General features: G+C 37.6%; 1 protein-coding gene across 32 annotated transcripts in view; it reads right to left on the reverse strand.

Moving 5' to 3' along the window:
* Positions 1-14,960, reverse strand: part of CYRIB (CYFIP related Rac1 interactor B) — a 172,286-nt gene that overhangs the window by 50,691 nt on the left and 106,635 nt on the right. For 17 of the 32 annotated variants that reach the window (XM_038000144.2, XM_038000126.2, XM_038000139.2 and 14 more), the window contains 2 exons: positions 10,830-10,915; positions 9,641-9,679 (listed from right to left, as the gene is read on the reverse strand). The exons of 1 other annotated variant lie outside the window; for it this stretch is intronic. Coding sequence is in view for 1 of the 31 variants with exons in the window: in XM_038000122.2 (XP_037856050.1) it covers positions 9,641-9,679 (39 nt within the window). In the remaining 30 variants the exon portion in view is untranslated. Of the gene's footprint in view, positions 1-8,101; positions 8,183-9,640; positions 9,680-10,829; positions 10,916-14,960 lie in introns of all 32 variants that reach the window. 14 more of the 32 variants (XM_038000122.2, XM_038000146.2, XM_038000132.2 and 11 more) reach the window with 3 other exon arrangements.

Consider the following 14,960-nt stretch of genomic DNA (forward strand, 5'->3'; position numbering starts at 1 on the left):
GTGTGGGTATACTTTCATAAAGAAACAAGCAAAGGGCATTCTGAATACACAGAAAACGGAATACCTAACCCAGTTTTGGTAAAGTAAATAAAAGCTTCCCAGAGGGGCTGATTCTTCTTTCTTGTTTGCTATTTATTTAAATTAGGAAGTAATTCCAACATAAAATACAAAACAAACAAACAAAATAAAAAAACACTATTCACAGTCTTGTCACCCAGATTAAAGCTATAACAATTTGGCAACCAGTTGCTTTAGATGGGCTACTTTTCTATGTGTGCAGTTGACCTACCAACCTCTTTCAATCAACTTTCCTCCCCTCCCCTCCTCTCTCTTAGTATCTTTTTTTAAAAAAATTATTAGATAGAGATGGATTCTCCCTATTTGCCCAGGCTGGTCTTGAACTCCTGGCCTTAACCGATCCTTCCACCTCAGACTCTCCAAGTGTTGGGATTATAGGCATGAGTCATCACAGTAGGTCTTTTTTTTTTTCTAGCATGGTTTTCCTGCCAAACATATTTTAAGATTTTTTTACTCCAAAGTTATATATTCATCATAAACAATACAGTATTGTTCTGCTTTTCAATTTGCATACATGATATACTATGCATAGTCTTTGAAAACTCGATTTTCTCACTCAATGGTTTTTAAAAATTATTAATATTCATTCATTTTAGCTATTACATACTATTCGATTATTCAAAGAAACCAGTTTATTCACTCCTCTACTGAATGATGAGATTGTTTTCCACTTTTAAATATTAACAGTTATGCTTTACACCTCCATACACACACTATATATACTTAAGCTCACGTACAAGAGTCCTATAGGACAGCTATCTGAAAATGAAAAGGCAACTGTAACTTTATATGGTGCTAAATTGCTCTCCCAAGTACATCCATCAATTCTGTTCCACAGGTAGAAAGAGTTCCAATTTCGTGTCCTCCAAAACCTCAAGTTTAATATTTGGAGTCTGAAATGTCTCTGATGTTTAAATTTGTCATTTTTTATCAGTAAACATATGCACCTTTTTGTATCATATGTTTATGGGTCATCTGTGAAGTGTATATGCATTTCCTCTGCCACCTATGGTCTTTATTTTTCTGTTGTTTCTCAGCCCCACTCCTACCTTTCTGCACTGCTGGGGCTGAGAATTCAAATAACATTTCCCAGACATCTTTGCCAGCTGGGTTCCTGTTAGATTATGTCAACAGGAGGCACTGGAGGGCGAGAAGACAGGAGGAAGAGAGAAGTTACTGATTAGAACAGGCTAGTAGTTGTTGTAGGAAGAGTGTGAATAGTATCCAATACCCTAATTAGGGACAGGTGCAGCCTGTAGGTTCCGGCCTAGTGGTGGCAGCAGCTTGTCTCTGGCAAAAGCAGTATCACAATTTCTTATTTTATTTTTGCTACTCTGTTCTCTCCCTTGTTCCTTTTGCTCTTCCAGCTTTTCTAGTATCTTTGTAACCAATCTTCTATATTAAATTGTTTGAAATGTCCAGAGTGGTAAGTTTTCCTAACTTAACTTCAACTGTCATACCACTCTTTCTTTTTTCAAACTGAGTTTTAGAAAAAAAAAAATACATATATATATATTTATTATTATTATTGAGATAGGGTCTTGCTTTGTCGCCCAGGCTGGAGCATGGTGGTGTGCTCATGGCTCACTGCGACCTCGACCACCCTGGCTCAATCCATCCTCCCACCTCTGCCTCCTGAGTGGCTGGGACTACATGCCCGTGTCATCACGCTCGGCTAATTTGTGTGGGGGGGGAGGGGCGTGCGGGGAATATTGTTGCTGTTTGTTTTTTCGTGGAGACAGGATCTCATTGTGTTGCCCAGGCTGGTCTCAAATTCATGGCCTTAAGCAATCCTCCCCCACCCTGGCCTCCTAAAGTGTTGGCATTACAGGCATGAGCCATCACACCTGGCAGCTTTAGAAATCTTGGATATCAACCTTTTAATGCTTATATACAAGGCAGATACTTTCTCCTAGGCTCTAACATATCTTAACTTTCTTTATGGTGTTTTTCGTAACAGTCCAGTTTTTCATCTTCATGGTCTGTGCGTACTGTTTAAATAAAAATTCTTCAAAATTGCCTTATTCTTGCCCTTTTATTCACTCATGTGATTGTCAAATTCTACAAAAAATTCTGATGGGATTTTGATTTGATTTTGCATTAAATATATAATTGCCATCTCTATAATTTCAATCATTTTGTCATTTAATCTATGAATATGACAGATTACATAAATTCATTTTCTATTGCTAAACCATTCTTGCATTCCTGAGATCAAGTCTACTTGGTTGGTTATTTATTTATGAATAAATGAATGAGGGTGAATAAATAAATTTGAAACAGGGTCTTGCTCTGTTGCCCAGGCTGGTCTTGAACTCCTAGGCTCAAGCAAACCTCCTACCTCAGCCTCCCAAGGTGCTACAATTACAGGCGTGAGCCACTGTGCCTGGTTTATTTGGTCATTTAAAAAAAATATATTCCTAGATTTGGTTTTGCTAACATTTCACCTTGATTATTTTGTAAGACTGACCGGTAGTTTTCTTCTCTGTTCTTGTCTGGTTTTGCTGTCAAGCCTATTTTTATACATAGACTTTTTCTATTATTTGGGACTATTTATAAACAATACAATGTGTCAGTTATTCAATGAGTTTTATAGGAAAGTTCTTCCAAACATTTAAGAAGTCTACATCTGTTTCATTTTTTAAACTCTAGCCTCTAACAGACATTCCATCACACAGCCGGTATTCAATATATATTTGTCAAATTAATGAATAATGAACAATTCAAGTAAAAAGCAGCTTATTTATCCAAAAAGAAAATACGTAAACTAAGGGCATCCCATAGAGTAGGTTTAGGTCAAATGAAACAAAGTGTAACTTAATAAATTAGGGAGTAAGTTTATAATCCCTTGGTCTTACCTACGAAGGGATAATTCAAATATAAGCTCTATAAACATCAAGAAAATCAAGGACAAGGTTAACAGGCAAAGGTTTATTGCTAAAACATTAAAGCTAGCCTAGGCAGCAATGATATTTTCCCACAATACTCTTTACCACCTCTGAACTAATCTCCAATGGTGTTTCTCAAGTTCTTATGCATTATCACAATGTGAGCACAAATCCTTAAAAATCTTGATGACCAACAGTCATCTTCAGAAGCAGCAATTTTAGTTTTCTGTTTTTGCACAGAGAATAACTAAGGGCTATAGAGACATTCTCATCCATTACTTATAAACATGCCACCCACCTCCCCAGAGTGAGAGTCTCTGGTGCCTCTTTCAGTCACCAAACAGCTGCAAAAGAGCAAGGAACTTAAGGACCGACTGCCAAGGAAACAGGCCCTGTGGCAGTGAAAGGATAAACTGTCCATCATTCTTTCTTCTCCTCGGAGATTTCACAGGAAAAGGAGAAAGGGCGGGAAACAGGAGGCCTACAATCGAAAGGAAATCTGCCAGAATTTGGCATATAGAAGTAAAGTGTCATTCCTAGTCACCTCACTATGACTGAAATAGATTAGAGATTCTTAAAAATTGTTCTGCTTTCTCTCATAATTTGAGTTAAAAGATAAGGTATTCTCTGAAGTTAAGTATCCCTTAATTTCTGGGATTGACTAGGGGCTCTTCTCAACACTACAGTCACCGTGAAGAGCGAAAGACAACAGGCAGAATGGCTTTATATCCCATTCCCAATAAACAAGAGAATCTCAGACCAGGAAGGGACAGTTCACAGTCAAATGGAAGACTCACCCTTGACTATTTAACCTTAGTATGAATCTATTCTACAACATATCCACACGAAGTAGCCATCTCACCATTGCTTAAATACTCTGCATGACTTAAATTTTAGACTTTGGTCAATTTTTAGAAAAATTTGTAGAAACTTAAGCCAATGACTGAATAAGCACAATTAAGACATGAATTCTACCCTCGAAAACCATACAATCCTTGTATTAAACTGAAATTCACCCATTTGTTAACTTCTCCTTGGTTTAAATTCTCTTTGGCCTCCTAGAAATAAACTGAACACAATCCCTGTGCTATTTAACAAACCATTAAATATATGAAGTATCTTAAAACAACAGACAAATGAGGTCAAAAGAAAAGTTACCCATCAGATCATGAATGTTCACATTTGCAAAGTTACAAACAAGACATCTCCTATCTAGTAATGTCAACCAAGAATTTAGCCTCTAAGTAGAGTTCAGAAATGATTTTCTAGGTAGGGACAGGCATGGTGGGTGGCTAATGCCTATAATCCCAGCACTTTGGGAGGCTAAGGTGGGTGAGGATTGCTTGAGCCCAGGAGTTCAAGACCAGCCTGGGCAACATAGCGAAACTCCATCTAAATTTGTATTTTTTGAGACAGAGTTTCGCTCTTGTTGCCCAGGCTGGAATGCAGTGGCGCAATCTTGGCTCACTGCAATGTCTGCCTCCTAAGTTTAAGTGATTCTCCTGCCTCAGCCTCCCAAGCAGCTGGAATTACAGGCATTTGCCACCACGCCCAGGTGATTTTTGCATTTTTAGTAGAGATGTGTTTTCTCTATATTGACCAGGCTGGTCTTGAGCTCCTTACCAGGTGATCTACCCGCCTCGGCCTCCCGAGGTGCTGGAATTACAGGCATGAGCCACTGTGCCCGGCCCCCATCTAAAACTTTTTTTTAAGTTTTTTTTTTTTTTTTTTTTTTTTTTTAAGGGAATACTCATCACAAATACCTTGTTAAACATTATAGGCTAAAGAACCAAGGGCAGTGGAAACTTTTTTCCCTGAGTGTGATCTTAACTTCTGTTTCCAAGTACCCGCAGAGGGCTTTGCGTGACGTTAGTGCTAATGTTAGGTCAATAAATGAACGCTTACTGTGGCACATACAATTCATCCAAAAACAATTAAGAAAAATTTCAAGTGTTCCTAAAAGAAATTAGTACTAAAACTTCTAAGTTAGAAAAAAAATTTCACTGGAAAAAAACTTTTTTAAGAAAAGCAGTACGTATGTTATGGATGGTTGGACACAGAAGCTAAAAGTAAAATAAATTTTAAAAAGAAAAAAGTATGCTTATCAGGAAAAGAAGACAGATGTTAAGAAATGTTCTTAAATAGTTTTCTACAGTTTGTCAGGTCTTTCTGTTCTAGCCTTGTACACTAACGGAATTGAATGCAAGTGAAATTACAGAAGGGCACAAATGTTTTCCTGGTTCTTCAACTTAATTTAACAGAACTAAAATTAAAATCATTATCTTAAATGTATCTCCTCCAGGCTTATCATAACCAAATAGAATACAAAAACATATTTTTCTTCTCTTAGTAACAGAATTTTAAAGATATATACTTGAATAATTTTCTACATTAATAAATCAGTATCTCTTACAGTGCTAAAGAGTCCAGCAGAGGTCATTCATTTACATTCTGATGTTGCCAAGGAGGTGGTAACTATAACTGAATATATACATTTTTGCTTTGCTTTTTTTTTTTTTTTGGAGTCTCACTCTGTCCCCCAGGCTGGAGTGCAGTGGCACGATCTCGGCTCACTGCAACCTCTGCCTCCCAAATCAAGTGATTCTCGTGCCTCAGCCTCCTGAGTAGCTGCGATTACAGGCATGTGCCACCACGCCTGGCTAATTTTTGTATTTTTAATAGAGACCGAGTTTTGCCATGTTGACCAGGCTGATCTCGAACTCCTGACACCTCAGGCGATCGATCTACCCACCTCTGCCTCCAAAGTGCTGGGATTACAGGCATGAACAACTGTGACTGGCCTTTCATTATATCGTTTTTTTAAAATACAATTTTACTTCAGAAAGAAGTAAAATTTTACAGCAGAAAGAGATCCCACTCGGTAAATTTAAAAAGCAGGTCCCATAATTATTTTCAAATGACAAATGACAAGGCCAGATACCTTTGTAAATAATTTTGTAAAAGCTGGTTCATTTTATTCTAAAGGCTGATTTATACAAAATAGGAAGAAACCTATGTTTTTTTAATACTGTGGAATAAGCTAATTGTAAATGAAATGAGGTCATTATTAGGACCAAATACAATATGTGCTTATGCAAATTTTTTGAATTAAGTATGCCATTATTACAGCTTTCAGTTTCACAAAGCACATAAAAAGGAAATGTTTATATAAATCAAAGTCCAAATCACTAAACCACTTTGAATTTTTACTGTCAACCTAAATAACAGAAAGAGAGTAAAACAAAGAAAAGATGTTTATTTCAGAACAGAGCATTGCAATAGGAATATGCATGACATAGTAAACTATGCCATACATATTTAGGGAGGTAAAGGAAGACAAAGGTTTCAAAGGAAAAACAAGGGTTATATAATAGTTTTGAAATAAATATCCTTAGCTACAAAGATCAGTAACAAGGGTGACACTAGTTGGAGATTGAACAGGCAGATGCTGGGCAGATGTCCTCGCAGAAGTATTATTTTGTGTAAGGTGGTGATGGCCTTTGTGTAAGGATATGGTTTTTGTAGTCTCCTTCATTATCAGGCATATGAGTGTGAGAACACTCTTCACAGCCTTCCTTGGCTCTGTACACAGCTTCCCTGGGTTTCCTTAACATTAGTAACTCCATTTTGATTCTGAAGACTTTCACTACCACATGTCTAAAGTTGCTGGGAGAAAAAACGGAGAAAAGAAATGGAGAAAGGGGATGACAAAGGATAGAAAATCTGAGCCCAGACTAAAGGGTTTGTGAAATGACTTGAATGAGCTAAACTCCCTAATTTTATGAAAGAAGGGAAATAAAGACTAGAGAAACTTGTTGACTTGGACAAAGCAGCAAATGAGTAAAAATGTGGGGCTTAATCCACTGACTCTGGCAGTGCAGCTTTTGAGAACCTCTTTAAAACACGGCATCAGGGCCAGATCACATCAAAATAATCAAGTACCACCACAATGAAGGAAACAAAAATGAAAATCAGGTTCCCCACTATGTCCCCTTTAAAATGATTGTTAATGCTGTTTTTGCCATTAATCAAACTTCAACAGACCTGCCATTCAATTAGCTGCTGGGCAAACACTGGGATTCAGGGACATCATTCCAGCCTCTTTCTAGATCAGGCTGACACTTACCACCATAAAGCTTATACTACTGATGGAACTGCAAAACAGTTGGTGACTTTCTGTAAGTCTCTACCTTTTTCTTGTTTTCAGAACACAATTATCAGAGCACTACTATTTGTATCCTTCCTATGGCAATGATGGCATTTCTCTTCTTAAAATTTTGGTGTCTCATACTGATATTTGGGCTTTGGGAAGACGGTTTTTTTGAGACAAGGTCCCACTCTATCGCCTGGGCTGGAGTGCAATGGCATGATCTAAGCTCATGGCAACCTCTGCCTCCCGGGCTCAAGTGGTTCTCGTGCTTCAGCCTCCTGGGTAGCTGGGATTACAGGTGCGCAAAACCATGCCTGGCTAATTTTTGTATTTTTAGTAGAGATGGGATTTCACCATGTGGGCCAGGCTAGTCTCGAACTCCTGGCCTCTAGTGATCCACCCACCTCGGCCTCCCAAAGTGCTGGAATTACAGGCATGTGCCACCACGCGCCCAGCCCTGATATTTGTTTTTTACATATTTACTTCATGTTCTTTGAAGGCAGGCACTCGCCAAGGCTCAACATTTATTTTCTACTCCCTTTCTCCACAAAATTTGTTGTTTCTGTTATTATGGACCAGCAAATAGAAGCTTCTTCAAAGCTATTTCACAAACTTCTAGCCTACACCATTAGGATACTTTTTTTTTTTTTTTTTTTTTTTGAGAGACAGAGTCTAGCTCTGTCCCCTAGGCTGGAGTCAGTGGTGAGATCTTCACTCACTGCAACCTTCCTGGTTCAAGTGATTCTCATGCCTCAGCCTCCTGAGTAGCTGGGATAACAGGCAGGTGCGACCATACCTGGCTGATTTTTGTATTTTGAGTAGACACAGGGTTTCACCATGTTGGCCAGACTGGTCTCAAACTCCTGACCTCAATCCACCTGCCTTGGCCTCCCAAAGTGCTAGGATTACAGGCATGAGCCACCGTGCCCAGCCTGTGACTACTTCTTTAAGATTAGTTATATAGAACATGAAAAACTACACTTACTGAAGTATGATGCAGAAAGGTCTAGCTGAATTTTCACTAACTGAGGTTCTTAATATGGGGGTCCATAGAGAATTCAGGGACCTGTGAATATGGATGGGAACCTTTTCACTAAACTCTATACAAAAATTAACAATTCCTTCGATCAAGAATATAACTAACAAACCACAGTAGTATTAGAAAACCTATGAATTTGTCATTAATAGAAACCATGGGTATTTTCATATTACAATTTTTGCATACAACATCTACTTAAAATTATGATATACAGTATATTTACTCCTAATGCTTATTCTCTAACATGAGAAACATATTTATGTAAGAAGCACACATATTACTATTTGTTAATGGCTTTTCAATGTAATGTTTCCTTCTTAATCCTATGTAGTTTACTTCATACAATCATGAATCATTATTAGAATCATTATTCTGAGGCAGGATTCATAGGCTTCATAAGATTGCCAAAGAGGTCCTTGGCACAAAAAATACTCATTAAGAACCTCTGATCTGTAAAATACAGAGTAAGCAAGGTGATAACAATTCTGAAGGACTGTCATAGTAGTAACTGTTGTACCAGCTCTAACAAAATGATGGGCTGGATTTTTGTTTTTATTGTTTTTGTTTTCTGACACAGAGTCTCATTCTGTTGCCCAGGCTGTGGGCCAGGCTGGTCTCTTAACTCCTGACCTCAGGTAGGTAATCCATCCACCTTGGTCTCCCAAAGTGCTGGGATTACGGGCTTGAGCCACCGTGCCCACCCTTGTTTTTGTTTTTTGAGACAGGGTCTGGCTCTGTTGCCCAGGTTACAGTACAGTGATGCAATCATGGCTCACTGCAACCTGGACACCCCAGGCTCAGGTGAGCCACCACGACTGGCCTGATGAGCTAGTTTTGAAAAAATATACTCTGTTTATAACTAAGAAGAACACGGAAAGAGATTTTAAGCCAGTCATTTTCACTTAAGAACACAAACTCTGTCTGTAAAAAAAAAATTACGTTTTGAATACTTAATAACTTGTTATAATTAAAACAATTGCAGAATTACAAATGTTTAAGTACTCAGGACCCTTTAACAGCAACTACCTTTTATGGTAACGATTCTTTGCTTCTAAAAAATTTTTTTTTAAAAAAGGACCAAAACTAATAATGGATAGAATTCTTAAGATTATGTGTAAAGTGTCTTCCCTTCTGTTTTCAATGAAAAAAAATATATATGTACATACATATACTTTAAACTACTAAAATTATGGCTTAGAACTTTCTTGATCAACTATACTGGTGATAGCTAAAATGACTTAATTCAAAGGAAAACACATACCTCTCCTACTGAAAGAAAGCTGTTAAAAAAAAGTTCTAATTAATTTACATTTTCCCCACCAGGTCCTATTCTAAGTCAAAAACTAACCAATCAATATTTCCTAACAACATTTTTAGTACCTCAATATTGTGTATAGAACATTTCCCTTAAATTATATGTAGTTAGTACAAGCTTTTATTGAAATCATACATTTGAATAATCATTTCCCCCAAAGACATATTTACCTTCAGCCAGTGCTGGTGATTCTGTCCTTGTCCTTCTATCTGTTTAAAGAAAGAAAAAAAAGGAAGACAGTCTAAAATATTATTATATTTTAAAACAAGTTTTTATTACAGTTAACTCTGAAGTTCACAAATGCCATCATGCACATGCACATTTTATACATACACACATATATTTATTTACTTCCTTGGATTAACTCAACCACCACTTATGGAGGACCTATTTAGAGTAAGGCATCATATTAAGCCCTGAAAACAACAATAGGTTAAGACAACCCAGTTGTCACTGTCAATATACTCAGAGAGTACAAAGTGTATGAAGACAAGTACACAAATCTCATCATAGCTTATGAAACAAAGGGTAAGAAAAGGAAAGTTAGTAATTCCTCTTTAGTCTTAGAGCAGGGGCCTACAACTATCAAAAGAGGCATATTTATATATTCTTATCACAGTTTAAGTTCATTCAGTTTCAATGTATTAATAATCAGTTTTACTCAAGGTACTAAAATCCTTATTCCATGACAATAACCTATTATTTGCCAGGGACACATCTGGCAAAATTCAAGTGAACCACAAAGCCCTCTCTAGGATTGGTTTTATTACTTCACTCATTGATTCATTCATTCATTCATTTCTGTAGAGAGAGGGTCTCGCTATTTTGTCCAGGATGATCTCCAATTCCTGGTGCTCAAGTGAGTTTCCTGCTTTGGCCTCCCAAAGTGCTGGAATTACAGGCATGAGCCACCATGCCAGGCTTGGTTTTACTATTTCAAACACACAATTTTAGGAAAAATGGAATCTTCAGAATGAGTATAACTGTGCAAATAAGGTTATAAGAAGCAAATAAAGACATTAACCCCTTGGAGAAGAAGGTGTGGATCACTCTATCAGGAAAAAGCCTCATGTTTTCACTCTAGCTGAGGTACCTCCTCCTGACTGTACTATCTGTGGTTCACTTTCTGCTCTGGGGCTTTGCAATAGATGTCTACAGGAATTCTTCAGTTATCCAGAGACATAAACAAACCTGAAAATTTGAAGGTGTTAACACCATGGGCAACCCTTGACCAATGAGAGATGGGATCTAGCAAATAAATACCACCTTCTTCCCAGCAAAAGGCATATTGCTTTCTCAGAGGGCTTCCTCAGGATCAAGCCCCAGGTGCTCACAAAAGTGAGCAGCTCAATAACGCACCCTTGGATTGGCGTTCCCTCTTTCCTAGTTCACTTGTTCCAGTCCTTCAACTTCTGTTTCTTGCTAACAGGTATGCAAATGATTACCTGTAAGAAAGCACCAGTCTCAGTTTCTGCTTTGTGGGTGCAACTAGGTCAATACACTTGATTTCCATGATACCATAATCCCTTTTCATCCTACCTCACTGGATGTTCCTTCTTAATTAAGACTACACTTTCTTGCACACCCCATATTCCACCCAAACTCTCACTACCTAAAATCCTTGTGCCTACTATTTCCTACTAACTCAAGGCGGAAGATTCTGTTGCCTGAGTATTATCAGATCTACTACTACTTCATATTCAAGAAACTAGAAGAGAGGTTGCAAAAATGTATATGGAGTTGGCTGGCTGGGGCCATCTTAGGTAAGTGTTAACCAGGCAAACAAACAGGTGTGTTTATCTAAATGGTGCCACTGTTGTCAACATGCCATGCTAAAAATACAGGTGATCCAGAGCTCAATATCCATGTGAAACAGATCTTACACATGAGCAACTAATGAAATAAGTCAGACACACTTAATAGGCCAAATGAAACCGTCTAAGGGCTATACGTGGAATAGCCATCAGTTTGAGACTTCTGCTGTAGAACTTCACGTTGTCTACAATTTATTATTTTATTTAATAATTTATTTATTTTGAGACGGAGTCTCACTCTGTCACCCAGGCTGGAGTGCAGTGGGGCGATCTCAGTTCACTGTAAGCTCCGCCTCTCGGGTTCACACCATTCTCCTGTCTCAGCCTCCAAAGTGGCTGGGAGTACAGGCGCCCGCCATCATTCCTGGCTAATTTTTTGTATTTTTAGTAGAGACGGGGTTTCACCGTGTTAGCCAGGATGGTCTCGATCTCCTGATATCGTGATCTGCCCGCCTCGGCTCCCAAAGTGCTGGGATTACAATTTTTCACTTTTCTCTATGAGTTAGTTCACAAACAGGAGTCACGTTCAAAGCCTAACCACTCTAGTTTTCCTCAAAAGCTTGCCTTGGATCAGTATTACCAGAAGTAAAATGAATAAACACTTTTTTGCTTTTTCTGCCAAAGATAAAACTTCCTTCCCTAAGGCCCACTGCAGGCACCCAGAAATAAACAAAACAAGTGGCTTGACTGACCACTTTTATAAACAATAGCAGAAAAAACAGGGCTACTTTGCATAAAACCATGAGGGAAAATTCAATTATTAATTCAATTAATAAATAATTATTAATCTACTAAAATAAAATTTTAATTAATAAATCAAGACACAATAAAACACTTGTAACTGTATTCATCCTTAGAAATCAAGTATCAGGTCACAAGTAGTAAATATTAACTAATATTTAAATTGGACAATCCAGGCACCTAAAATCTACAAACCTAGAGCTTCAAGTTAAGTGCTAAAATTTACTTGCCTCCAGCAAGACATGAGTTATGACTTCAGACCATTCTGTCAACCATGTTTATAGCTTTGTAGTATTTCATATGATGGTACATAAATCTCACTGCTGGCCTTGTGCAGTGGCTCATGCCTATAAGCCCAGCACTTTGGGAGGACAAGGTGGGTGGATCACCTAAGGTCAGGAGTTTGAGACCAGCCTGGTCAACATGGCGAAGCCCTGTGTCTACTAAAAATACAAAAATCAACTAGGCATGGTGGTGCATGCCTGTAATCTCAGCTACTCGGGAAGCTGAGGCACAAGAATTGCCTGAACCTGGGAGGCAGAGACTGCAGTGAGCTGAAATCACACCATTACACGCCAGCCTGGGTGACAGAATGAGACTCTGTTCAAAAAATAAATACATAACTAAATGGTGTTGAAATAACTCCACGGAAAACTAAGATAGACACTTCTCAAACTATACATTACACATGAATTCAAGTTTAATTTCTCAAAACTAAATCTCAGAAAATAGAACAAAGAATCTTACTTATCTTTGGAGGAATAACATGCTAAAATATAAAGCACTATAAGAAATTTAAAATGGAAAGATCAATCATGTAAAAATTAAAGATAAAGGATAACAAAATGTCTTAAAATAGTTCATGGGAGTGTTTATAAATCACATGAAGACAACAGAAAAAAATAACTTGATAATTTGTAACAGGGAGGCAAAACAATAAATTATGAAAAAAATGTATACTCCCTAATAATAAAAAGCAAATATAGTAAAATGGTTTAGAGAACTGGTTCTGAAATGAGATAGACTTGGGTTGTATTTCTAATTATTTAAATTAAGTTATTTGAGCATGCTTTATTTGTAAAATGCAGATTTCCACTTATTTAAATTAGGTTATCGATGCATCCTTTTCCTTTGTAAAAGAGCAAAAATGAACTCAAAGTGTATAGATTAATGGAACTGCTAGTTTTGCTGAACATGGTCATTACCTTTTGTATTTAATATTAAAATTACAATAATGTGTCTCTCTCTACTGGCACTAAATCTCAAGTTTAGTACTCTTAAGAAAACCATGTCTAACACGCACCAGAACTCAAACGCCTGAGGCTTCCTCTATGTCATCCTACACCATGCTTACTACCACAAAATAGTTTGATCAGAAGAAGTACAATGGTTACATTAAGAGTCTCCCACCTTGATATACCTAGAACTACATTTTCTATATAAAAACAAATATCAAGGCATATATGATACATATAAATCTTGATATTGTGCAAATATTAATACTAAATATTAATACAATATCAATACATTCTTTTTTATAAAGATTTTTAAAAAACATTTCTAAATAAAATAGAGATGGGGGTCTTGCTATGTTGACCAGGTTAGTCTCGAACTCCTGGCCTCAAACAATCCTCCCGTCTCAGCCTCCCAAAGTGCTGGGATCACAGGTATCAGCCTGGACCATGCCTGGCCAAGAAAATCTTAATCTCTGTTGTAAACCCATGCTCCAGAAGATCTGAAATACCAACATTTCTCATTATCTCTAAACCTTTTTTTAAAATTACCTCCAGGGAAAAGTAAATTGCCAGTAATGGTTGCCTAGGTAATGCCAGGTTTTCAGAACATGACTTGATTTTTGTAGTCTAAAAACTTATTACAACCTTTATTTTCCCCTTTATTATAAGGGTAAAACATATTCACTATAAAAAATACATAAAGTGGAAAGAAACAAGCACCACTACCTATAATCCCACAACCCAAGCTTTAACAATTTATTCTAATTTCTTTCACGTATATTTTTATATGATTTAACACCATTTCTTTGTATTTGTACTGCTTTTTATCATTGATATCATGAGCAATATTTTCACATGATTAAAAACTCTGCCAAAATGCCACTTTTAGTCTTTACATACCAACTCATCATATGGTTAAACCACATTTTTTCAAGCATTTTCTCACTGTTGGATATTCAGGTTTTTCTAACTTTTGCTCTTATAAACAATGCTATGCCCAAGACTTCCATAAGCACATAAAGACTTTGTGAGATTAGAAAAAGTTATCCCAGTCTAATATAAAAATGTTTATGAACTATTACTTTATTACACAACCTCAACTACACAATATAGCTCTGCCTGGGTTGGGGTTTAAGAACCCCAGCAAGCAAACACCCTGGCTGTGCACACACATGTCCCTGCACACAAGGGTCACACTCTTGCCTACTGACAAACATAATCCCTGAACATTAAGGCACAAAAACATACCTAAGCCAGTGCCAGGCACCCTTGCCCCAAATTTCTCAAATGAGACTACCAGATCAGTTTCTGTCAGACTGGAGTGGTGGGCAAGTAAGCGAAAGGAATCACCTCAGGGGATGCCTGGAGTCTGGAGCTCAGTCTGGACAAGACCATGCTGTAACCACTTGCATGGACAGAGTGTCCTCACAGGAGCTCTCCAGAGTCCTGGCATGCCATAGGTGCCAGTATGGGTTTATGTACGAGGCAACTTGCTGTAACCTTGAACTCCTGGCTCCAAGATGTGGCCAGAAGGCCCAGAATCGCTCCATTCACCAGACAATCTTCTCAAATGTGACATGTCTATCTCATGCCTGATATACCCACAGGTGTGGCACCCCTTGTGCAGAGGGCCATGTGAACACCTTGAATAATTATCTTAGCTATGAACATAAATCTTTGTTGAAATAACTTAAAAATGT

Source organism: Chlorocebus sabaeus, chromosome 8 (assembly GCF_047675955.1).
Source record: "Chlorocebus sabaeus isolate Y175 chromosome 8, mChlSab1.0.hap1, whole genome shotgun sequence".
Taxonomy (NCBI): domain Eukaryota; kingdom Metazoa; phylum Chordata; class Mammalia; order Primates; family Cercopithecidae; genus Chlorocebus; species Chlorocebus sabaeus.